Source organism: Manis pentadactyla, chromosome 2, assembly GCF_030020395.1.
Source record: "Manis pentadactyla isolate mManPen7 chromosome 2, mManPen7.hap1, whole genome shotgun sequence".
NCBI lineage: Eukaryota > Metazoa > Chordata > Mammalia > Pholidota > Manidae > Manis > Manis pentadactyla.
In genome coordinates, this window is record NC_080020.1 from 116,170,132 (window position 1) to 116,196,493 (window position 26,362).

The 26,362-nt window shown below is 39.1% G+C and overlaps 1 protein-coding gene across 1 annotated transcript in view; it reads left to right on the forward strand.

Annotated features, from left to right (window-relative positions):
* Nucleotides 1–294: 294 nt before the first annotated feature.
* Nucleotides 295–26,362, forward strand: part of GOLPH3 (golgi phosphoprotein 3) — a 65,811-nt gene continuing 39,743 nt past the window's right edge. The window contains exon 1 of the mRNA XM_036926598.2: nt 295–710. Coding sequence (XP_036782493.1) covers nt 486–710 — 225 coding nt within the window. The 5' untranslated portion in view covers nt 295–485. The remainder of the gene's footprint in view (nt 711–26,362) is intronic.

The following is a 26,362-nucleotide window of genomic DNA, read 5'->3' on the forward strand; positions in this document are numbered from 1 at the left end:
GCGGGAGGGGGACGGCAGGCCGGGCGGCGAAGGGACGCCAGGAGAGCGCGAGGGTCAGCGGAGACCCCAGGGCCGGGGAGGGAGTCATTAGCGGAGGGTCCCCGTGCGTGGGGTCCCGCCGCCGGGCGCCCACCCGCCGCTTCCGGCGCTCTCCGTTCCCGCCCCGCGCCAGCTGTGCCACATCCTCCGGTGACGTCAGCGGGCGCCGCCATATTGGAAGGCCGCCGCCTCCTCCGCCTCCGCCTCCGCCTTGAACCCGGGCTGCCTCGGGGGCCACGGCCGCGGGAAGGAAGGAGCCCCTTTTCCGCCCCGCCGACGCCCGGCCCTCCCGCTTTGCTCCGACCCGTCTCCTCATGACTGCCCCCGGTCCCGCTGCAGACGGACGTCGCCCCAGTGCCCGGATTTAACACGGAAGCCCGGGTCGGGGGCCGCAGCGGGAGGAGGAGGGAGACCCGGTAGGTCCCGCGTTCTTCTCGGCCGGAGCCATGACCTCGCTGACCCAGCGCAGCTCGGGCCTGGTGCAGCGGCGCACCGAGGCCTCTCGCAACGCCGCCGACAAGGAGCGGGCGGGAGGCGGCGGTGGCGGCAGCGGCGAGGACGACGCGCAGAGCCGCCGCGACGAGCAGGACGACGACGACAAGGGCGACTCCAAGGAAACGCGGCTGACCCTGATGGAGGAGGTGCTCCTGCTGGGCCTCAAGGACCGAGAGGTGCGGGTGCGGCGGGCAGGGCGGGGGCGGCCTCCGGTTCCGCGCGTCTGCCCTCCGAGCGCCCCGGAGCGCCCCGCTGGCCGGGTGTTTGCAGAGATTGCTTGGGTTTTCCTTCCGCCGTTCATTTGGCTTCTCAGCGGTCTGTATTTGTTCCTCCCCTATTTCCGCGTGTTAACCTGGTGGAGACCCCAGGTTACAGTAAGTTCCCACCTGGTGACTGCGCGTTAGAGTGAATCACCGGAACCACCAGCGCCCCGAGCTCTACGGGCTTCGCTCGTTTCAGGGCCGGGGAGGGCACACAATCTGCTTTATGATAGATTTTTAGAAAAACTTAAGGTGTGCTGTTGGGAATTTAGAAAAAATTTGGTGAGACGGTAACGGAGGCAAAAGTCTTAGTAAAAAAGTTGAAAGTTCCAACAAAATTCTGACACCTCCTGGAAAATGGCTTTATAGGTAAACTTGCTTTGGGCGAGAGAGAATTTTTAGTGTGGCGTTTACTTATCAGTTGACTATTATCCAGAGTCTTGATATCTTAAGGAAGGACTTTTTCGTGGGGTGCTTGACATGCTAGGTTTTAGACCGATGAAGGGCCCTGAAGCCTTCAGTAGGTTTAAGATGATACTTGTGTTCTAATTTTGAAAGATAATTTTAACGCAGTATCTTGTGAAAATTTTCACACACAGAAGTTGAAAAACTAATGCTGCAGTGGACACATGTATACTTAACTCCTAGGTCTGTCATTAGCATTTTGTTATATTTGCTTTATCACATACCCACCTATCTACAAAACATTATTTTTGGAGACTTTCAGATAGTCAGATGAATGAATATTCTGTAACTCATGTATGGTGAGATGGTGTATGGTGAGATGGTTCCAGAAACTTCTATTATTTCAGCGTGGAAACTACAGACAGCACATTTTGAATCAGATACAAAAAGATGTAAGTTTTTGTTCTGATTTTTAGAAAGTTTTCCCAGCTAACGAAGGCCCAGCTAACAAAGTTGGGCAAAAAAATTTAATTCTTATGAAAGAACTTGGTCTTCATCAAAACGTATCAAATACAGGTGAATTTTATATGGACTGTGGACTCCTGATATTTAACATCTAAAGTTGACCTTGATAGAAATGTCTCGACCATTTACAGTGTCGAGGTTTCCCATTTGCTCAGGTTTTACTAAAGATCATTTGAAAAAGGTGATCCCTTTGGCTGTGAAAGGCGCCCAGTGTCTGTTTATTAATTCCTGAGTTCTGAAAGCAGGCTGTAGGTGAAATTTCTTTTTGTTCTTTGGAAAAGAAACTACCATCTTCCTCGACTTACCGTGATGACGTTATATCCTGATAGACCCATTGTAATTTGAAAATAATCTTAAATCGGCAATGCATTTAATAACACCTAGCCTACTGAACATCATAGTATATAGCCTTGCCTTCCTTCAACGTGCTCAGAACACTTACATTAGCCAGAGTTGGAAAAATCATCTAACAGAAAGCCTATTTTATAATGAAGTGTTTAGTATCTTATGTCATTTATAGAATACCACAAGTGAGAAGCAGAAGAGTTGTAGGTGCATTGTTTATCCTTATGATCAGGATTGCTGCCTAATATTACAAGAAAGTATAGTACAGAAAAGAACCAAATTCAAAATTTGAAGTACCACTTCTACCGACACGTATGGCTTTTGCACCATCATAAGGCAGAAAAGTCATACGTTGAACCATTGTTAAGTTGGGCCCTGTCTATAGATTGCTAGTGTCCAGAATGTGATTTTAGAAAGTATTTGACTTGGCTATTAGGCTTTAGAATTTAGAATCTTGGTAATAAACATTTTTTTTAAGTCTTTATCTTTCCTTTTGGAATGAAAGTAACATAGAAAATACAAAAAAATTTAAAAAAATGGAAAAGTCACTTGTCTTACTGCTTGAACATCGTGGTTTTGAGATTTCTCTGTGTGGATGTAAGTATGTAAAACTGAAAGAAAAAAAAAAAACACCAAAACCAAAACTATTAGATTTCGGAGTCATTCTAATCAAGAAATTATGGTGAGAAAGTACCTTTTTGTTTTTTCAAGTCGTTACTCTAAATGTTTAAACTAGTGAATAATTAACATGCTCTTTTTCTGTGAGTGGTTTTTGTGCTGTATAACCTAAAGAATTTATTTGTTGAAGCTTAATGATACTTAGAAAATGTAACAGTTTAAAGTTCTTTGGTGTCAGGTAATTGATACCATCTGTTTTTGTTTGTGTCAGGGGTCACTATGCTTTGTTATGGCCAACGTCCAGACACTAGGTAATTCTGGGCATTTCTAGCTGCTTTCAACAATCACCGAAATTCCCCCACCCCGCACTTTTAGAGGCAAGTTCAGGCAGTGAAGTGGAGATAGGTGGGTTGGGATTTTGAATTGCTTTAGATTGAGGTTTTAGGGATTAACCTGTATAATTTTTCCTGTCTTCATGTCTTTACACACTAATAACCAGCCCTCTCAACTCATCCATCCCTGTGTTTTCTCCTTGGGAGATTCCAGCCCCCATCCCAAGTCTTCAACTTATATCACTCTTTTTAGGGGGCAGGAATTATTCTCTTACTTAGAGTCTAGACATTTTATGCTTGTTAATATTAGATTTTAACTTACTAAGTTTGATATTCATAAGTTCCAGACTTTAGCCATAATATATAGCTTAATAAGTGCATTGCTTTAACTTTGTATTTTAACTTAGCTTTGTAATATCTGGGTACTTTTAAGACACTTAAAAGATAAATTTTAAGGTTAAGCAGGTCATTAATGATGGACATATGTGTGTGAGCTAGCCTTGTTTGAAATCAAAACGAAAAAACTTTAATTGTGAAATGGTGATAGTTTTACTTTGCTTTTTTATTTGAAAAGCTGGGACTTACGGCTTTTAAAAATATTTTTTAAGAAATTGGTGAAAATGTTTGATTTCTTGAACTGGGCAGTGGTTACCTGAATTGTAAAAATTGATCAAGCTGTCCACTGAGATTTGTGAATTTTACCATATGTATCTCAGTATAAGAAAATTAAACATTTTTTTGTTGAATAATAAACGTACAGAAAGGTGTGCATATCTTAAGAGATGAATTTTACAAACCTGTTTTACCAGTACGTGGATAAAGAAACAAGATCAGCTCTCAAGAAGCCCCACTTGATTTCCTTTCAGTCACTGCCTAGTTCCTGAAGGGTCACCACTAGCTTGACTTTAGAATTCAACAGAGAATAATTTTGCCCATTTTTGTTGTTTAATTTGTCTTGCTTTTTGTTGACCCTTGTTAGTGAGATTCATCCAAGTTGTGTTACCATCTTACTTTTAACACATTTATTTTGATTTACATTCTGAGTCTAGTGTTCTCCCCTACTCCCCTTTACTGAACGGAGAGAAGGCTCAGCTTGCCAATAAGCAGATGGTCTGGCTTCAGATTACCTAATAGGGGTGACTCTAAAATCATTGTGAGAGGTGTTTTTATTTTGTTTTTTTTCTTTTTCAAATACATATCTCAGATTTTTACTGATTATTTTTCTTTCTGATTTTTTATTAAAGCACAGATGGCTGGGTCCCTCTGGGGATTCGGGTGCTCAGTCTGGGTGGAGTATCAGGTACATAGGTATTGAAGTAAATCTTTAGAGGTCACAGCAAGTATGGCAGGTAGGTTTAAACTTGAATTCAACTTCCAGATAATGAGCAAGATTTCCGTAATTTCCTGTGTTTGAGGAGAAGGAGCAGCAAATAACTCAGGTATTTTCTTTTTCCCAACTACTTGATTTTTCCATAGATGCTCCAACAGAGCAATTTCAGAATGCCTCTCTGAGAATTACCTTAAATAACTGGTGTCGTATTCTTTTAAATATCTTCAATGGTGTTAAATCTTAGTTCTTTAAGGTTGACAGCCAGGTATAATTTAGTGTTCTGTGGAATGGCAGAAGTAGAAAGAGGTGTTGCAATCCTGGTCTCAGATGTAGCTTTTGGTTTACATAATATTTAAGCTCTCTGAGCCTCAGAGTTCTCTAAAATAGAAAAATAGTCTCCTTAGTTGTTCTGACTGGACTGTTGCATACATTTATTGTTTTCTGTACTCTATGCCCTTTTACTTGGTTTTGTCTTGCTTTTAGGATGTTTCCCATTGTGTGTAACCCAAGGATGACCTTTTGAAGCATTTTCCCCTTTTGTCATGCAGCCTGACCTAGACTTGTCCAGCCATGTGATTTTCCCCAGGGCTTTGGATTTTAAGAGCTGAATAGACCATGGGGTTTTTTGGGGACCTACTGAAGTAGTGTCAGTGTGTGGATCAAATTGTTCTCTGACATGGTTCGTTGAGCTTTTTTCTCCCTAGGCCCATTGGTGCTGTCTTTTCCATCTCAGTTTTCCAGGCATCTTTCAATTTTGTAAGCTTCAAGAGCCTTCCAGTAAAGCCTGTTATTTATTTATTTTTTGATTTATAAAAAACCTAAGGTATCATTGATACACAATCTTATGAAGGTTTCACATGAACATTGTGGTTTCCATGTATATTATAAAGACCCTGCCCCCCACCCCATTGCAGCCATTGTCCATCAGTGTAGTAAGATGCCATAGAGTCATTACTTGTCTCCTCTGCGCTGTACTGCCTTCCCTGTGACCTACCTATATTTGTGCTAAATCATAATGCCCCTTAATCCCCTTCTCCCTCTTTCCCCATCCACCCTCCCCAACCCCTCCTCTAACCCCTTCCCTTCTGTAACTGCTAGTCCCTTCTTTATTTATTCATTTATTTATTTAGGTATCATTAATCTACAATTACATGAGTAACATTATGTTTACTAGAATCCCCCCATCATTAAGTCCCCCCCACATACCCCATTTCAGTCACTGTCCATCAGCATAGTAAGATGCTATAGAATCACTACTTGTCTTCTCTGTGTTGTACAGCCCTCCCCGTGCCCCCCCCAACAGATTATGTCTGCTAATCGTAGTGTCTGCTTTTTACCCCTTATCCCTCCCTTCCCACCCATCCTCCCCAGTCCTTTTCCCTTTGGTAACTGTTAGTTCCTTCTTGTAGTCTGTGAGTCTGCTGCTGGTTGTTAGAATGAAGTCCTTTTTTAAGATAGCCAGAGTCAGTTACTAATGTTTCTAATGTTTGTAGACAAAAACCTGACTGCAATAATTGAGCTCTGTTTCTTGGAAAAAAAGTAGGTGTTTGAGCTAGATAATACACTGTATACTCTTAGGGTAAAGTAGTTAATTTTAATTAAGATGATGGAACTGACTTTTATGTTCCTTTTAAACTGGCGTCAAAGACTGATACCAAAGATAGTTCCATATTTGGAGTAAGTTTCCCAGGGTCACTAATTTGATGAAATACAGTACTTACTAGACTTATGACTTTAAGAAAATTCTCCTTTATATATATGCAGTGAGTGACATATTCTATCTCTGCATATCAAATCTGTTAAGAAATTCATTCAACAAATTCAGAATTTCAAGTTAAGATTTTAGTAATTTAAAGTCTGATAAAGGCTTCTGAGTTCTGGAATTTCATGATATTTTTACTAATACAAATGATACTACCTTCATATTTTTGAAAGATTTGAATTTTCATTAATCTTATCAGGTGTAGTCTGACATACAGTAGCTCAAAAATTAGTTTTTGGAGTTTGTTGAACCATTTGTACCTCTTAAACAGGATTTTATACTATTGAAATCACTTTTCAGTTCTTTGGGGTTCATTCATAATTGGGCCAAAATATTCACTGATTATTTTGGAAGACATAAACTACTACAGTGTCAACTTATATGTAAGTCTCAAAAGATCCCATACGCATCCCTGTCCTGTTACACTTTTGGACCAACATTCCTTTGTGCTCAAATTTTCCCTACTTTATCAGCATATTTTTCTGTATTAGTAAGAGTAAATGGTTGCTGTAGTCCTTGTTCAGGGGATTTTATTTTCATGAGAGTCTCCTTTTGAAGCAGCACAAAGAGATTGTGCTTGTCTCCATGTTTCTTGCATTAAATAAGTGTAATGAGAGGTGCTAAAGATGGGAGCCAGGCCTTCATTTGGAAATTGATGTTTGTGGCTTTAGGTTTCTCTGACCAGAGTTTGAAAGACTGCAGCCTATTTCAGTAATATTGTACAGTATTATGTAATACAGTAAATACTGAGGTTTGAATTTAGGTATTACAGGTATATATAGAAAAACAGGCTGTCATATTAGTTATTTGGTAAACCTCTGATCTGCAGGAATACAGTTAATATTAAAGTAAATTATATTACCAGAAAGAAGGCTTCTAGGATATATATTTTTAAGCTTAAAAGCATATTTTAAGTCAAAAAAACTTATTTAAAACTTAACATATTGTATTTTTTACATATTCCTTTAATGGAGAGGTTATTATTGACATTAACAGATGGAATTTAGAAACTCTGAACACTGCAGTTGTGTGTGTGTTTTATGTGTGTATTTTCCTGAAGATTTTAAGAGGACATAGCTTTCATCAGATACTCAAAGCATTTAGTGAGCCAGAAGGTTAAAAATTATTGAATGGGAACTGTTTCAGTTAATAACAAATTTTTGGTTTTGCTTTTAGTTTTGTCTTATCTTTCTCTTGAAAATTGACTAGAAAATTCCATGTTTCAGGGTTGCAGTTAGTTGGCTTTTGAATTGGAGATTTGAGGTACGAAGCTGACATTTTTGTAGCCTGGTCATCTTGGTAATGACCTTGACAAGCTGTGTAACTGCCACATATAGAATTCTAGCAATTTCCACGCATTCATCAAATATTTAGTGAGCCAGGCCCTTGACTATGTTAACAGACACAAGGAGGATCTTTATCATCAAGCCCATTTCATTTTAGTTTGGTGGGTTAAAACTTTTACAGTAAATTACAAAACTAAGTTGTGTTGCTGTTCTAGAATTTTTTGATAGTAAGTATCTCTAGCATATAGCTACCCACTCAGTAAACATATATTAAGTAAACTGTGTTTTCAGTGAAGGCAGTGTCATCACTAAGGGAGTGAAATTTAGTTCTGGGGGCAGTGGTGAAAAGTGCTTCTTTTTATGAGTAAAGCATAGGTACACATACACTATGTAAACAGGTAGTGTATTCGTTTTGTTGGAATTTCATGGAGGAAGTGGGTGGTTAGGGAAAAAAGTCTGTAAAGGCTTCTTTAGGAGCAATAATTAAAGGTTCAGAAAACCTGAAATGAAGTCAGTATTGAAAATACTAAGTTTGTGCTTGACTGAGGTTTAGAAATCTTTCTCTGATAGGGATTTTTATTGTAATAGAATTTGGCTTGTAGTTCAGTAATAGGAACAATTTTGGCATATCGAAATACAGGGAGTTGTGAGTTGAATTTTAAGGTAAAAGTTATTCTTGTTGGTCGATAATGTGTAGGTAAACTTTTATGTTCCCCTCTTTTATTCTCTCAGATGGACTGAAAATTGAAGGACTGCATATAAATTGCTAATGGTTCTATTTCACTTTGGTTTTCATTTTCTAGCTCCAGTTTTTAAATTCAGCTGTTACACAGTTTCATACTATGTTAACACATATGCTAAGTTTTTGACTTTAATTTTGAATTTCAGTTGGTTCACTGAATTGAGCTTGACATTTAATTTTGTATCTCTATGCTATTACATAAAGTGGAAACAGAGCTTTGTTTCCATGTATTCTGTTCAACCCAACTGTTGAATACCCCCTATGCGCCAGATTCTTTCCATAGGTGGTAGGCTTACAGAGAAATATTTCTTACCCTCAGGGAGCATCAGTCTAGATAGAAGACATATGTGCAAATGATTTCAGTAAAATAAATTACTGACTTTAATGGAAGTGCATGTTGAATGCAGTAGGGACATAGAGGGAATGAGTGCCTTGAATCAGGAGCCAAAAGACTGCCCTGTTCTTGACTCCCAGCCTTGTCGTTGACTAGTTGGAAGAACTAGGATAAATAATTTGAGTTCTGAGACCCTGAGTTTCCCTCCGGGCAAAATAGGCCTACATTTGTGGGCTGTCCCGTAGCCTCTCACTTGTAGAGATCTATGAATTGAAACATGTGTAAGTGCTTTGAAAACTGCAAGGTGCTGAACAAATGTAAAAGGATAATTACTTAGCCTACAGCAGTGAATTAAAATTTATAGTGCCCTTAGTGAGTAGTATTTCTGTTGCTTTTTATTATTTCTTGACTCTCTTGTACTTAATCTGCTGGGCTTAGTGAACATTCCATTCAAATACAATTCCTTATCTATGCATTTGTGCTGAATCTCCAACCTTTTCCAACCTTTTTTTGGGAATTCCTGGCTAGCCTTGGTTGGGAAATCTGGAAATCTGAATTGGCACTTGAGTTATCCTTAGGCCAAGTCCAAAGTCTTCCTTGTATAGTTCTTACAGATACTGCTGATTTTCCAGAGATCAGAAGCCTCCAAACCTCCAAATGTTAAACGACTCATGACAAATAAATAAATATCATATGTAAAGTGCCTAGTATAGTGGGTGCACAGTAATTGTTAAATAATATGAAACTGTTGCTTTGAGCCTCCAAATCAGAAAGCTTTGAAAGGTCCTTGACTTCTAACCCCTGTGATCACCATCTCTTCCCACCTTTTGATGTTTCCACCTCCCTTTTGATGTCCCCCTCCCTCTTTAGTGGAAGGATGGTCCTTAACTGAGTTCAAGGCATCATCTCTGAAGGTGGTGAGGTTGGGTCCTCTGGAGAAGGCGTGCCCCATACCTTTTTTCTTTTTATTTTCTTTTATTGAAGTTTTCCTACTTCTTTCCTACCTTTTAATTTATTTTTCTTTTCTCCTTCACTGTAGATCCTTTGGCTACCAAGACCCCTTCTCTGAGGAGGTTGAGAGTGAGGAAAGAAAAATAATTTTCAAGATTTCACCAAATTACAGAGTTGTACTTTGTGCAAAGCTTTTTGTTAAATGGGTCTAGGAATAAAAAAAAAAAAAAGAAATCTTACTTTTCACAAGTTTATAGTATGGAAGTGGGGGGACGAGACAGCATCAAGTAGCACTATCCTAAGTGCTCCTTGAGTAGTGGAGACAGCATATTTTCAGTTCAGAGGAAGTAGTGGATTAGACTCATGCTGTCTGGGAGAATGTCAGGAGCAGTGGGGAGTTGAGCTGGACATTGCACTATTTACAGAAGGATGTGCCTTCCATTCCAGGCGAGTTGGGGAGCCAGGGCTTGAACCAGAATCTCCAAGGGGATTCTGTTTACAAAGTAGTTGAAGCCGACTAGAAATTGATTTTGGAATTAAGTCGCAAATAATCTTTTAGGTGGCCTCTGTGAAATTTAAAAATAGAATTAGAAAACTTTAAATATGTTACTTATTTTTCACACAATATTAGGTGTTTTTAGAAATCCTGTTTATAATTTTTGAACATACAGTCCATCCATTCATCCATCTGTTATCTATATCTCACTTGTTCTCAAATATTTGAGGATCTTTTATGATCTGGGTGGGGCTAGAAACATAAAAATGGTTCCCTTTGGGTCTCCATAGCCTTAATTGTGACTAAGAGAACTAGAAGAGTAAAGGAAGCTGTAAGTTTTTAAATTTGTATTCTTTTTATTGTGGTAAAGCATACACATAACACAAAATTTACTGTTTCAGTCTTTTTAAAGTATACAAGTGGCATTAGGCACATTGACATTTTTTTGTGAATGTTGAAGCCACCATCACTATCTCAAGAACTTTTTCAGTATTCTACGGTGAAACTCTACCCATTAAACAATGATTTCCCATTTCCCCTTTGCCTTGCCTCTGGTAACCATGTCAGATGGCCCCAAACTTAAAATGGTTTGACTTAATAATTTGTTGGCTTTATGATGTTGCAAAAGTGATATCCACTCAGTAGAAATGGTATTCAGATTTCAAATTTTGATTTCCTGGGCTAGCAATGTATCTTACACTCTCTTCTAGTGCTGGACAGCAGCAGTGAGATGAAGCTCCCACAAGATGGTGAGGGTAAACAAATACATTTACAACTATTCTGTATCCATACAATTCATTCTCTTTCTGGCTTTCAGTACAATATTCAATAAATTACATGAGATATTCACATTTTACATAAAACTGTCTTTGTGTTAAATGATTTTACCCGGCTGTAGGCTAATGCAAGAAGTGTTCTGGCGTGTTTAAGGTAGGCTCCGTGAAGCTATGGTGTTCAGTAGGTTAGGTCTATGGTATACTAAATGGATTTTTCGACTTAAGGCATTTTTATTTTACAATGGTTTTATCAGATGTATTGCTATCATAAGTCGAAAGTTCTGTATTGTACTTTCTGTCTCTGAATTTGTTCTAAGTACCTCATACACGTAGAATCATACATTTGTCCTGTTGAGTTCTGAGACCCTGAGTTTCCCTCTTCCGCATAGTTTTCAAGGTTCATTCATGTAGCATGTATCATAATTTCATTCCTTTCTAAGACTAATATTCCATTTTATATATATATATATATATATATATATATATATATACATATACATCACGTGTTGGTCTCCTATTGATGGACATTTTGGTTGTTGCTGCTTTTTAGCTATTAGGAATAAGACTTCTTTGAACATTGTTGTGCAAATAGCTAAGGCCTTGCTTCCAGTCCTTTTGATATATACCTAGAAATGGGATTGCTTGATCATAAGGTAATTCTACACTTAATTTTTTTAGGAACTACCATACTCTTTTCCATAGTGGCTGAACCATTTTATATTCCCAACAGAAGTGAACAAGGCTTGTAATTTCTCCACATCCTGGGCAGCACCTGTTAACTTTGTTTGTTTTTTGTAATAGCCATTCTGACAGGTGTGAGGTTGTATCTCATTGTGGTTTTGATTTGCATTTCTGTAATAACTAGTGCTGTTGAACATATGCTTATCGGCCATTTCTGTATCTTTGGAGAAATGTGTATTAAAGTCCTTTGACCATTTTAAAATTGGGTGTTTTTTCTGTTGAGTTTTTAGAACTTCTTTATATATTGTGGGTATTCATCCCTTACCAGATACTTGATTTGCAAATAATTTCTCCCATTCTGTGGGTTGCCTTTTCACTGTTGATAGTACTCTTTGACATACAAAAGTTATTAATGTTGATGATTTCTATTTTGTATTTTTCTTTTGTTGCCTATGCTTTTTTTGGTGTCAGATCCAATAATTCATTTACAAATTCAGTGTCATGAAGCTTTTCTGCTACGTTTTCATCTATGAATTTTATAGGCTTAACTCTGGTTAATCCATTTTAAGTTAGTTTTTGTGTATGGTATGAGTCCAACTTCATTCGTTTGCATGTGAATATATCCAGTTTTCTCAGCACGTTTGCTGAAAAGATTGTCCTTCCTTCATTGAATGGTCTTGGAGCCCTTGTTGAAAATCGTATTATCATACATTCAAGGGGTTATTTTTGGGCTCTCATCTATTGATTTGGTCTGTGTGCCTGACTTTATGCCAGTACCACATTGTTTTATTACTGTTGCTTCATAATTTTTGAAATCAGAAAGAGTGAATCTTCCAACTTTGTTCAAAGTGCAAGTTTTTGAAAATGAACATAGGTATTACAGAATTATCCATCTGCCTAAAAGGTTAGAGTCCTTGAAAGAGCTCAGAAATCTCATTCAGACGGTCCCCTAAGTCTTTTCACTTTATTGTCTTGGTTTGAGTGAATCTTCCAACTTTGTTCAAAGTGCAAGTTTTTGAAAATGAACATAGGTATTAAAGAATTATCCATCTGCCTAAAAGGTTAGAGCCCTTGAAAGAGCTCAGAAATCTCATTCAGACAGTCCCCTAAGTCTTTTCACTTTATTATCTTGGTTTGAGCTATCTGCTAATTTGTCCTGGGTTGTAAGTGGCTAGGAAATGCAAGAGAGGTCTAACAACCAGTGTTTTTATACCTAACCTTTGATGCTTCAGTTAGCAGCTGTAGATTTGGTTTTGGAGTTCAGGAGTGATGTCTGGACTGGTAATGGAGATTCAGGAGTTCAGTCTTTCCTCTAAGATTGTTCCTGCATTCCTTCTCTGAATCCATCCCCCTCTGGTCACACAGTGTCTTAATTCACACTACAGTCTCCTCTCTCTTTAATCATCCACATGCAGTAGGCATCTCAGTCTACATTCTCCAAAGTAATTCTTTGAATTCATCTTCTCTCAATTTTGAGGACCACTGCCTTAGTTCACATCCTCAATAACTCTTTCCTGGATTGATTCTCCCCAGTGACTATCTAAATCTTCACCATTCCCTTTAAGTCTCATGTTTTATTCCTTCCTTGCTCTGAGCCTGTAAATTGAGGCTTTTTAAAAATCTTCCCCATCTACCTTTATCTACAACTCTCTCCTTTCAGTTTCGGGAAAATTGGCCTCCTCTGAAGGCTAACGCCCTTTTCCAATTGCAATGTAGTCTCCCTGCTTCTTTGGGGATCTTGCTCCCTCAGCTCTTTTGTCTATTTTTCCATTATCCATTCTCCTCCAGTAACAAAACGCTGCCGTTTGAGGCTTTGTCAGCTTGGCTTTACTTTCTCCATATCTCTGTGGGTGTGTTTTGATTATAAACCTTGTTATTAGAAACTTTACCTTCAGTAGAATTGGTATTGTAGAAGGCCTAGGATTTATATCTTTTACATGGTTTCTGTAACTGTTGGAATGGAAAAGTGACGCCATCATTTGGCTGGTGCTTTTGCCTGGTCTGAGGCACAGTGGCAGCCTTTAACTATTCCTATGCAATTCAAGGAAAATTTATTACATCTTAATAGTTGGTAAGATAAGAGATTTCCTTTGAAGGGAGAAGTTGCTTGTGTGGCCTATTGTCCCAATCTCATGAGAGAGGAAAAGTGACCATCATCTGAGAGAGAGTGGGTAGGAGTGCTGAGTGCTGTGGGGAGTGGTAAAGACCTGCAGTTGGAGGTGTGGCCACTGGAAGTGGTAGGGAGTCATTTTTTTTTTTTTTTTTTTAAGGTTATGCAGCTAAATTTATTTTAATGCAAGGAAGGAACATAGTCAAAAGTCCCATGAACTACTACAATATGGAACTAGTTTTTTTTTTTTTTTTTTTTTTTAATAATTATTTTTTATTGAAGGGTAGTTGACACACAGTATTACATTACATGAGTTTCAAGTGTACAACACAGTGGTAGAACATTTATATACATAATTCTAGGTTCCAGCTATCACCCTACCAGGCTGTTACAATATCTTGACTATATTCCTTATGCTCTACATTACATCCCGGTTACTAATTTATTTTACCATTGGAAGTCTGTCCTTTTTTTTTTTTTTTTTTTTGTGAGGGCATCTCTCATATTTATTGATCAAATGGTTGTTAACGACAACAAAATTCTGTATAGGGGAGTCAATTCTCAATGCACAATCATTATTCCACCCCAAGCCTAATTTTTGTCAGTCTCCAATCTTCTGAGGCATAACAAACAAGTTCTTACATGTAGAACAAATTCTTACATAATGAATAAGTTACATAGTGAACAGTACAAGGGCAGTCATCACAGAAACTTTCGGTTTTGCTCATGCATTATGAACTATAAACAGTCAGTTCAAATATGAATACTCATTTGGTTTTTATACTTGATTTATATGTGGATACCACATTTCTCTCTTTATTATTATTATTTTTAATAAAATGCTGAAGTGGTAGGTAGATACAAGATAAAGGTAGAAAACATAGTTTAGTGTTGTAAGAGAGCACATGTAGATGATCAGGTGTGTGCCTGTAGACTATGTGTTAATCCAAGCTGGACCAGGGCAATAAAACATCCACGTATGCAGAAGATTTCTCTCAGAACGGGGGGGTGAGGTTCTAAGCCTCACCTCTGTTGATCCCCAATTTCTCACCTGATGGCCCCCCTGCGACTGTGCCTGTCTTAGGTTGTTCCTCCCTTGAGGAATCTTACCCGTCTCTGGCTAACCAGTCATCTTCCGGGGCCATACAGGGAAATGTGAAGTTGGTAAGTGAGAGAGAAGCCTTATTGTTTGAAAAAGTTAGCTTTTTACTTCTTTGCATATTTATGCCCTGTGGCTTCTATGCCCAGCATTTGTCTTGAGGTATCTTTACCACTTGGAAGAATTATGATACTCGGTAAATTTGATATGAGGCACGAATTCTATTTAAGGGTTGTAATTAGGAAGGAAGAAGAAAAGCTATAGAAGTAGCAGGCGGAAGAAAACATGGGAAGATTGATTATTTCTTTGATATATCTTCTTGTAGAGTAACTTCAGCATGTATAGGTTTTAAGCTACTACTTAAATTGCACACACACATTAACATAATAGGAGTATAGTTACATAACCAAAGCATATCTGTAATTACCAGCCATCTCCAGTGAAACCAAGAAAACCAGTTAGGCACCTTAGGCATTTGTGAAAACTTATCTATGGTATGGTGGATATTGTCCAACTGAACTTGAACAGTCTGAGAGAAATCAGACAAATTAAAACAACCCATTCCTGGGGACTGTTCACATGCCATATGTTCTTTTAACAGTAAATAGTTTGTAGTTGTAAGACTTTGGAGCGCTACAATTTGCACTTCTCCAAATTCTTGGTTGAGTTCCAACAGTATAGATCCAGTCCAATTTTGTTGTTTTACTGTATGCACAGGCCAGCTTAGATATCTCCTTCCTCATTCCCATGGCAAGTCCAGGAACTGGTGGGATGAGTGCATCTACTGCTGTAGCAGTGCGTGGATCTTTGCTGGGGTTTTTTGATGATCATCTTCTGGCATGAGTCTTCCAGAGAGTGCAGATGTTGGAAGTTCTTTTTCATATCGTATCTTAGTTCATTTTCGGGGTAGCCCAATTAGGCTTTGATCCTCTGTATAAACACAAACAGACCCTTTGCCTACACTTTTATATGCCCTTTATACCCTTGTGTAGAACTCGTTGGAGGTTACCACACAGGAACTGCCCTTTTTTTTTTTTTTTTTTTGCTATCACTAATCTACACTTACATGACGAATATTATGTTTACTAGGCTCTCCCCTATACCAGGTCTCCCCTATAAACCCCTTTACAGTCACTGTCCATCAGCATAGCAAAATGTTGTAGAATCACTACTTGCCTTCTCTGTGTTGTACAGCCCTCCCTTTTCTCCTACCCCCCCATGCATGTTAATCTTAATACCCCCCTACTTCTCCCCCCCTTATCCCTCCCTACCCACCCATCCTCCCCAGTCCCTTTCCCTTTGGTACCTGTTAGTCCATTCTTGAGTTCTGTGATTCTGCTGCTGTTTTGTTCCTTCAGTTTTTCCTTTGTTCTTATATTCCACAGATAAGTGAAATCATTTGGTATTTCTCTTTCTCCGCTTGGCTTGTTTCACTGAGCATAATACCCTCCAGCTCCATCCATGTTGCTGGAAATGATTGGATTTGCCCTTTTCTTATAGCTGAGTAGTAGTCCATTGTGTATATGTACCACATCTTCTTTATCCATTCATCTATTGATGGACATTTAGGTTGCTTCCAATTCTTGGCTATTGTAAATAGTGCTGCGATAAACATAGGGGTGCATCTGTCTTTCTCAAACTTGATTGCTGCATTCTTAGGGTAAATTCCTAGAAGTGGAATTCCTGGGTCAAATGGTAAGTCTGTTTTGAGCATTTTGATGTACCTCCATACTGCTTTCCACAATGGTTGAACTAACTTACATTCCCACCAGCAGTGTAGGAGGGTTCCCCTTTCTCCACAGCCTCGCCAACATTTGTTGTTGTTTGTCTTTTGGATGGCAGCCATCCTTACTGGTGTGAGGTGATACCTCATTGTCGTTTTAATTTGCATTTCTCTGATAATTAGCGATGTGGAGCATCTTTTCATGTGTCTGTTGGCCATCTGTATTTCTTTTTTGGAGAACTGTCTGTTCAGTTCCTCTGCCCATTTTTTAATTGGGTTATTTGTTTTTTGTTTGTTGAGGCGTGAGAGCTCCTTATATATTCTGGACGTCAAGCCTTTATCGGATGTGTCATTTTCAAATATATTCTCCCATACTGTAGGGATCCTTCTTGTTCTATTGATGGTGTCTTTTGCTGTACAGAAGCTTTTCAGCTTAATATAGTCCCACTTACTCATTTTTGCTGTTGTTTTCCTTGCCCGGGGAGATATGTTCAAGAAGAGGTCACTCATGTTTATGTCTAAGAGGTTTTCGCCTATGTTTTCTTCCAAGAGTTTAATGGTTTCATGGCTTACATTCAGGTCTTTGATCCATTTTGAGTTTACTTTTGTATATGGGGTTAGACAATGGTCCAGTTTCATTCTCCTACATGTAGCTGTCCAGTTTTGCCAGCACCACCTGTTGAAGAGACTGTCATTTCGCCATTGTATGTCCATGGCTCCTTTATCAAATATTAATTGACCATATATGTCTGGGTTAATGTCTGGATTCTCTAGTCTGTTCCATTGATCTGTGGCTCTGCTCTTGTGCCAGTACCAAATTGTCTTGATTACTATGGCTTTATAGTAGAGCTTGAAGTTGGGGAGTGAGATCCCCCCTACTTTATTCTTCTTTCTCAGGATTGCTTTGGCTATTCGGGGTCTTTGGTGTTTCCATATGAATTTTTGAATTATTTGTTCCAGTTCATTGAAGAATGTTGCTGGTAGTTTCATAGGGATTGCATCAAATCTGTATATTGCTTTGGGCAGGATGGCCATTTTAACGATATTAATTCTTCCTAGCCACGAGCATGGGATGAGTTTCCATCTGTTAGTGTCCCCTTTAATTTCTCTTAAGAGTGACTTGTAGTTTTCAGAGTATAAGTCTTTCACTTCTTTGGTTAGGTTTATTCCTAGGTATTTTATTTTTTTTGATGCAATTGTGAATGGAGTTGTTTTCCTGATTTCTCTCTCTGTTGGTTCATTGTTAGTATATAGGAAAGCCACAGATTTCTGTGTGTTGATTTTGTATCCTGCAACTTTGCTGTATTCCGATATCAGTTCTAGTAATTTTGGGGTGGAGTCTTTAGGGTTTTTTATGTACAGTATCATGTCATCTGCAAATAGTGACAGTTTAACTTCTTCTTTACCAATCTGGATTCCTTGTATTTCTTTATTTTGTCTGATTGCCGTGGCTAGGACCTCCAGTACTATGTTAAATAACAGTGGAGAGAGTGGGCATCCCTGTCTAGTTCCCGATCTCAGAGGAAATGCTTTCAGCTTCTCGCTGTTCAATATAATGTTGGCTGTGGGTTTATCATAGATGGCCTTTATTATGTTGAGGTACTTGCCCTCTATTCCCATTTTGCTGAGAGTTTTTAACATGAATGGATGTTGAACTTTGTCAAATGCTTTTTCAGCATCTATGGAGATGATCATGTGGTTTTTGTCTTTCTTTTTGTTGATGTGGTGGATGATGTTGATGGACTTTCGAATGTTGTACCATCCTTGCATCCCTGGAATGAATCCCACTTGGTCATGGTGTATGATCCTTTTGATGTATTTTTGAATTCGGTTTGCTAATATTTTGTTGAGTATTTTTGCATCTACGTTCATCAGGGATATTGGTCTGTAGTTTTCTTTTTTGGTGGGGTCTTTGCCTGGTTTTGGTATTAGGGTGATGTTAGCTTCATAGAATGAGTTTGGGAGTATCCCCTCCTCCTCTATTTTTTGGAAAACTTTAAGGAGAATGGGTATTATGTCTTCCCTGTATGTCTGATAAAATTCCGAGGTAAATCCATCTGGCCCGGGGATTTTGTTCTTTGGTAGTTTTTTGATTACCTCTTCAATTTCGTTGCTGGTAATTGGTCTGTTTAGATTTTCTGTTTCTTCCTGGGTCAATCTTGGAAGGTTATATTTTTCTAGGAAGTTGTCCATTTCTCCTAGGTTTCCCAGCTTGTTAGCATATAGGTTTTCATAGTATTCTCCAATAATTCTTTGCATTTCCGTGGGGTCCGTCGTGATTTTTCCTTTCTCGTTTCTGATACTGTTGATTTGTGTTGATTCTCTTTTCTTCTTAATAAGTCTGGCTAGAGGCTTATCTATTTTGTTTATTTTCTCGAAGAACCAGCTCTTGGTTTCATTGATTTTTGCTATTGTTTTATTCTTCTCAATTTTATTTATTTCTTCTCTGATCTTTATTATGTCCCTCCTTCTGCTGACCTTAGGCCTCATCTGTTCTTCTTTTTCCAATTTCGATAATTGTGACATTAGACCATTCATTTGGGATTGCTCTTCCTTTTTTAAATATGCTTGGATTGCTATATACTTTCCTCTTAAGACTGCTTTTGCTGTGTCCCACAGAAGTTGGGGCTTAGTGTTGTTGTTGTCATTTGTTTCCATATATTGCTGGATCTCCATTTTGATTTGGTCATTGATCCATTGATTATTTAGGAGCGTGTTGTTAAGCCTCCATGTGTTTGTGAGCCTCTTTGCTTTCTTTGTACAGTTTATTTCTAGTTTTATGCCTTTGTGGTCTGAAAAGTTGGTTGGTAGGATTTCAATCTTTTGGAATTTTCTGAGGCTCTTTTTGTGGCCTAGTATGTGGTCTATTCTGGAGAATGTTCCATGTGCACTTGAGAAGAATGTATATCCCGCTGCTTTTGGATGTAGAGTTCTATAGATGTCTATTAGGTCCATCTGCTCTACTGTGTTGTTCAGTGCTTCCGTGTCCTTACTTATTTTCTGCCCAGTGGATCTATCCTTTGGGGTGAGTGGTGTGTTGAAGTCTCCTAGAATGAATGCATTGCAGTCTATATCCCCCTTTAGTTCTGTTAGTATTTGTTTCACATATGCTGGTGCTCCTGTGTTGGGTGCATATATATTTAGAATGGTTATATCCTCTTGTTTGACTGAGCCCTTTATCATTATGTAGTGTCCTTCTTTATCTCTTGTTACTTTCTTTGTTTTGAAGTCTATTTTGTCTGATATTAGTACTGCAACCCCTGCTTTCTTCTCACTGTTGTTTGCTTGAAATATGTTTTTCCATCCCTTGACTTTTAGTCTGTACATGTCTTTGGGTTTGAGGTGAGTTTCTTGTAAGCAGCATATAGATGGGTCTTGCTTTTTTATCCATTCTGTTACTCTGTGTCTTTTGATTGGTGCATTCAACCCATTAACATTTAGGGTGACTATTGAAAGATATGTACTTATTGCCATTGCAGGCTTTAAATTCGTGGTTACCAAAGGTTCAAGGTTAGCCTCTTTAGTATCTTACTGCCTAACTTAGCTCGCTTATTGAGCTGTTATATACACTGTCTGGAGATTCTTTTCTTCTCTCCCTTCTTGTTCCTCCTCCTCGATTCTTCATATGTTGGGTGTTTTGTGCTGTGCTCTTTCTAGGAGTGCTCCCATCTAGAGCAGTCCCTGTAAGATGTTCTGTAGAGGTGGTTTGTGGAAAGCAAATTCCCTCAGCTTTTGTTTGTCTGGGAATTGTTTAATCCCACCGTCATATTTGAATGATAGTCGTGCTGGATACAGTATCCTTGGTTCAAGGCCCTTCTGTTTCATTGTATTAAATATATCATGCCATTCTCTTCTGGCCTGTAGGGTTTCTGTTGAGAAATCTGACGTTAGCCTGATGGGTTTCCCTTTATAGGTGACCTTTTTCTCTCTAGCTGCCTTTAACACTCTTTCCTTGTCCTTGATCTTTGCCATTTTAATTATTATGTGTCTTGGTGTTGCCCTTCTTGGATCCTTTCTGTTGGGGGTTCTGTGTATTTCCGTGGTCTGTTTGATTACTTCCTCCCCCAGTGTGGGGAAGTTTTCAGCAATTATTTCTTCTAAGATACTTTCCATCTCTTTGCCTCTCTCTTCTTCTTCTGGGACCCCTATAATATCGATATTGCTCCTTTTAGATTGGTCACACAGTTCTCTTAATATTGTTTCATTCCTGGAGATCCTTTTGTCTCTCTCTATGTCAGCTTCTATGCGTTCCTGTTCTCTGATTTCAATTCCATCAATGGCCTCTTGCATTCTATCCATTCTGCTTATAAACCCTTCCAGAGTTTGTTTCATTTCTGCGATCTCCTTTCTGGCATCTGTGATCTCTTTCCGGACTTCATCCCATTTTTCTTGCGTATTTCTCTGCATCTCTGTCAGCATGTTTATGATTCTTATTTTGAATTCTTTGTCAGGAAGACTGGTTAGGTCTGTCTCCTTCTCTGGTGTTGTCTCTGTGATCTTTGTCTGCCTGTAGCTTTGCCTTTTCATGGTGATAGGAATAGTCTGCAGAACTGGGACGAGTGACGGCTGGAAGGACTTCCTTTCTTGTTGGTTTGTGGCCCTCCTCTCCTGGGAGAACAGCGGCCTCTAGTGGCTTGTGCTGCGCAGCTGCGCGCAGACAGGGTTTCTGCTTCCTGCCCGGCTGCTATGGAGTTAATCTCCGCTGTTGCTGTGGGCGTGGCCTGGCTCGGGCAGCTACTCCAAAATGGTGGAGTCGCGTTGGAGCAGGAGCTGCTGGGAGGCTATTTATCTCCGTAAGGGGCCTCCCTGCTCCCTGCAGCCCAGGGGTTAGGGTGCCCTGAGATCCCGGGTTCCCTACCTCTGGATTAAGTGACCCGCCCTGCCCCCCTAAGACTTCCAAAAAGCACCCGCCAAAACAAAACAACGACCACAAAAAAAAACAAGAAAAAAAATTTTTTTAATTAAAAAAAAAAAAGGTGGTCGTTCGTTTTTCTTTATTCTCCGGTGCCAGCCTCAGGCCTCTGCTCACCGGTCTTTCTGCCCTGTTTCCCTAATATTGGGGTCCCTGTCCCTTTAAGACTTCCAAAAAGCGCTCGCCAAAACAAAGCAGCAAAAAAGCAAAAAAAAAAAAAAAAAAATGGTCGCGCGCTTTTCTTATGTCCTCTGTCGCCCAGCCTCCAGTGCCTGCTCACTGTTCTTGCTGCCCTGTTTTCCCAGTATCGAGGGCCCTGCACTCTGACCCGGATGGCTGGGGCTGGGTGTTCGGCAGCCCTGGGCTCCGTCTCCCTCCCGCTCTGCCCGCTCCTCTCCCGCCGGGAACTGGGGGGAGGGGCGCTCGGCTCCCGCGGGGCCGGGGCTTGTATCTCACCCACTTCGCGAGGCGCTGGGTTCTCTCAGGTGCGGATGTGGTCTGGATATTGTCCTGTGTCCTCTGGTCTTTATTCTAGGAAGGGTTGTCTTTGTTATATTTTCATAGATATATGTTGTTTTGGGAGGAGATTTCCGCTGCTCTACTCACGCCGCCATCTTCCGCCCCCTCCTGGCGGTAGGGAGTCATTTTGAATGACTATGGCATATGACTTGACAGGAAACTAGCGGTGTAGACAGGATGTATATGAAAATAACTAGATGGAAAGGCACCCTTCCAGAAATGATGTTAGTTTACACAGCTGAAGAAGAAAATCTAGGTTGTCTAATAGGGAGAACTCAGTTTTGAGGGGATTTTGTGAGGACTAGGGAAAAGGAGTGTTTAGTACTGTAGGACCTTTAAACATAAGTTGGAAATGATATTGGAGGCAGTTGTAGGTATTAAAGGTAGCAATAATAGTGTAAACTAAATTTTTAGGACAGTTCTTTTAAGTGAAGAAAGGGTTGGTAGATGGAAGAGCCTGAGGAAGGACAGTTGGTAGTAAGTAGGCTTGAGGTTATTAGAATTTATGAAATTTGGTGCCCAGTTTTTATATAAAGACACAACAGGATTGAACAGAAAGATAATTTTTACAGGAGAATTATTAGGATTTAATTAAAAGCCTAGAGAGAGAAGATGATGGGTTTAAGTTTAAAGAACCAATAGTGTAGTAATACTGTTTTATCTTCTTACACAAGTCTGTGCTAATTATAGAAAAATGTGGAAAATGTACATACAAAAGAAAAATAAAACCTATAATTCAGCTATTTAATTTTTTTACATTCAAGGTTTTTATCTCCAACATTTTTTCTTTTTTTTTTATTAAGGTATTATTGATGTACAATCTTATGAAGGTTTCACATGAACAACATTGTGGTTACGACATTCACCCATATTATCAAGTCTCTCCCCCCCACCCTATTGCAGTCACTGTCCATCAGCGTAGTAAGATGCTATAGAGTAATTATTTGTGTTCTCTGTGCTGTTACTGCCTTCGCCATGACTTACCTATATTATGTGTGCTGATCATAATGCCCCTTAATCCCCTTCTCCCTCCCTCCCCACCCACCCTTGCCTACACCTTCCCTTTGGTAATGCTAGCTGTTCCCTTCTTGGAGTCTGTGAGTCTGCTGCTGTTTTGTTCTTTCAGTTTTGCTTTGTACTTACACTCCACAAATGACTGAAATCATTTGATACTTGTCTTTCTCCCCCTGGCTTATTTCACTGAGCATAATACTCTCTAGCTCCATCCATGTTGTTGTGAATGGTAGGATTTATTTTCTTATGGCTCAATAGTATTCAATTGTGTATATGTACCCCATCATCTTTATCCATTCATCTACTGATGGACACTTAGGTTGCTTCCATGTCTTGGCTGCTGTAAACAGTGCTGCAATAAACAGGGGTGCATACGTCTCTTTGAATCTGAGATCTTGTTTTCCTTGGGTAAATTCCTAGCTAGGAGTGGAATTTCTGGGTCAAATGGCATTTCTATTTTTTAGTTTTTTGAGGAACCTCCATATTCTTTTCCACAATGGTTGAACTAATTTACATTCCCACCAACAGTGAGGAGGGTTCCCCCTTCTCCACATCCTTGCCAACACTTGTTGTCCTTGTCTATTGGATGTTGGCCATCCTAACTGGTGTGAGATGATATCTCATTGTGGTTTTAATTTGCATTTCCCTGATGCTTAGTGATGTGGAGCAACTTTTCATATGCCTTTTGGCCATCTTAATTTCTTTTTTGGAGAAGTGTCTGTTCAGATCCTCCACCCATTTTAATTGGGTTATTTGCTTTTTGGGTGTTGAGGTGTGTGAGTTCTTTATTTATTTTGGATGTTAACCCCTTATCAGATATGTCATTTATGAATATATTCTCCCATACTGTAGGATGCCTTTTTGTTCTGCTGATGTCCTTTGCTGTACAGAGCTTTTTAGTTTGATGTAGTCCCATTTGTTCATTTTTGCTTTTGTTTCCCCTGTCTGCGGAGATATGTTCAGGAAAAAGTTGCTGATGCTTATATTCAAGAGATTTTTGCCTGTGTTCTCTTCTAAGAGTTTTATGGTTTCATGATTTACATTCAGGTCTTTGATCCATTTTGAGTTTACTTTTGTGTATGGAATTAGACAATAATCTAGTTTCATTCTCTTTCATGTAGGTGTCCAGTTTTGCCAACACTGGTTATTGAAGAGACTTTCCCCTGTTGTATATTCATGGTTCCATATATGTATGGGTTTATATCTTGGCTCTCCATTTGTTCAGCTGATCAGTGGTTCTGTTCTTGTGCCAGTGCCATACTGTTTTGATTACTGTAGCTTTGTAGTATTGCCTGAAGTCAGGGAGCATAATTCCCCCCAACTTTGTTCTTTTTTCTCAGGATTGCTTTGGCTACTTGGGGTCTTTTGCAGTTCCATATGAATATTAGGGTTATTTTCTCTAGTTCATTGAAAAATGCTGTTGGTATTTTGGTAGGGATTGCATTGAATCCATAAATTGCTTTGGGGCAGGATGGCCATTTTGACAGTATTAATTCTTCCTATCCATGAAATTGGGGTAGATTTCCATTTATTGGTATCTTCTTTAATTTCTCTCATGATTATCTTACAGTTTTCCCAGTAAAGGTTTTTCACCTTCTTCATTAGCTTTATTCCTAGGCATTTTAATCTTTTTTTGATTCCGTTGTAAATGGAATTGTTTTCCTGATTTTCTGCTGGCTTATTATTATGTATATAGGAATAGAACAGATTTCTGTGTATTAGCTTTGTATCCTGCAGCTTTGCTGAATTCAGTTATTAGCTTTAATAGTTTTTTGGTGGAATCTTTAGGGTTTTCTGTGTATAATATTGTGTCATCTGCAAGCAGTGACAGTGTAACTTCTTCCATACCAATTTAGATGCCTTTTATCATCTTGTGTGATTGCTGTGGCTAGGACCTCCAGTACTTTGTTGAATAAAAGTGGTGAGAGTGGATCTAGTACTGCTTTGTAACCCTTTCTTGCTTAATGATATATACTGTTTTCACTTGTTAATAAGGATTTTCATGGTATGTGCTCATGGAAACAGTTCAAATGGCACAGTGTGAAATAAGGTGTCCCATTATTTGTAGTGAGTGCTTGGTAGAACATACTAATTTGGTTTACCATAATTAATAGGTATGTATTGTTAATATGGTCATGTTGTGGACCTTCATTTATTTTTCTCTCTGCTGGCCTAGAAATTACATTATTACTTTTTAGGCCTTCATTTTATATTAGCAGATCTTCTCTACAGGCTTGCCTTGGAGATACCATGGATTCTGTTCCAGTTCATCACAATAAAGTAAATATTGCAGTAAAATGAGTCAGATGAAGTTTTTGGTTTCCTAGTACATGTAAAAGTTACGTTTACAGTATACTATAGTTTATCATGTGCTATAGCATTATGTCTAAAAAACAATGATGTACCTTAAAAGATACTTCATTGCCGAAACATGCTAACCATCATCTGGGTTTCAGAGTGTTATAATCACAGATCACCTTAAAAAATAAAACAATGAAAAAGTTCGAAATGTCACAGAATTGCCAAAATGTGACACAGACATGAAGTGAGCAGGTGGTGTTGGAAAAATGGAACTGATGGCTGGCTCAGCACAGGGTTACCACAGACCTTCAATTTGTTAGAAACATGGTATCTGTGAAGCACAATAAAGCAAACTGCAACAAAACAACGTATGTCTGGTTTTAGGCTCTTCCTTTCTCCTTGGCAGTCAGTTCTTACTCATCTCTTGATGTCCAGCTGAAACTCTTTTAACCTTATTCTAACCTCCTAAGCAAATGTATTTGATCAAATCCCTTTTGTTTTATCATTGTGTATCTAGCACCAAGCACAATGCCTAATTTGCTGTAGGTGTTGGTGTGTGTATTAGTCTTTCAGGTCTGCCGTAACAAAATACAAGCACAACTGTTTTAAACAACAAATTTATTGTCTCGCCTTTCTGGAGGCTGGAAGTCTGAGATCAGGTTCCCGTGTGATTGGGTTCTTGTGAGGTTCCTTCTGCAGTGTGCTCACATGGCAGAGATTGACAGCAAAATCTCTGGTGTCTCTTCCTATAAAGGCACTTATCTCACCATGAGTTCATGTAAACTTAATTGTTTCCATCTCCAGATACCATCACATGGGGGTTAGGGCTTCAACATAAAAAGTGTTCAGGCACACAATTCAGTTCATAGCTGCATGTTTTTGAGTGAATGAAGCCATTTTATTGAAATCAATACTACAATATTTATCACATTGAATTCTTTTCATTCTCTGCCTTGTATCTTGGCCATCTTTATCACTTTCTTAGAAATGCCTTGGCACTCAATAGATGCTTATTAAAATTATATTTTCTTATTTCAAGAATTTAAAAAACTTATTTTACTTTATTTACTTTTTGTGCCTCTGTCTCCCAAATGGGATTAGTTTTCTACAAGAAAATCATAAGGTCAGTATGTCATAAACAAATCGTGTTATAGTGACTTGATAGAATACTTAACATGCTTTCATTTTTCTATATACTTTTCAAAATGTCCTCAACTTGGAATACCATGTGTTGTGGCGGTGCAGGCACTGTATCTAGACTTACAGCACTGAGGCTTGAGGAGTCACTGCTGATTCTGGAGTGTGGG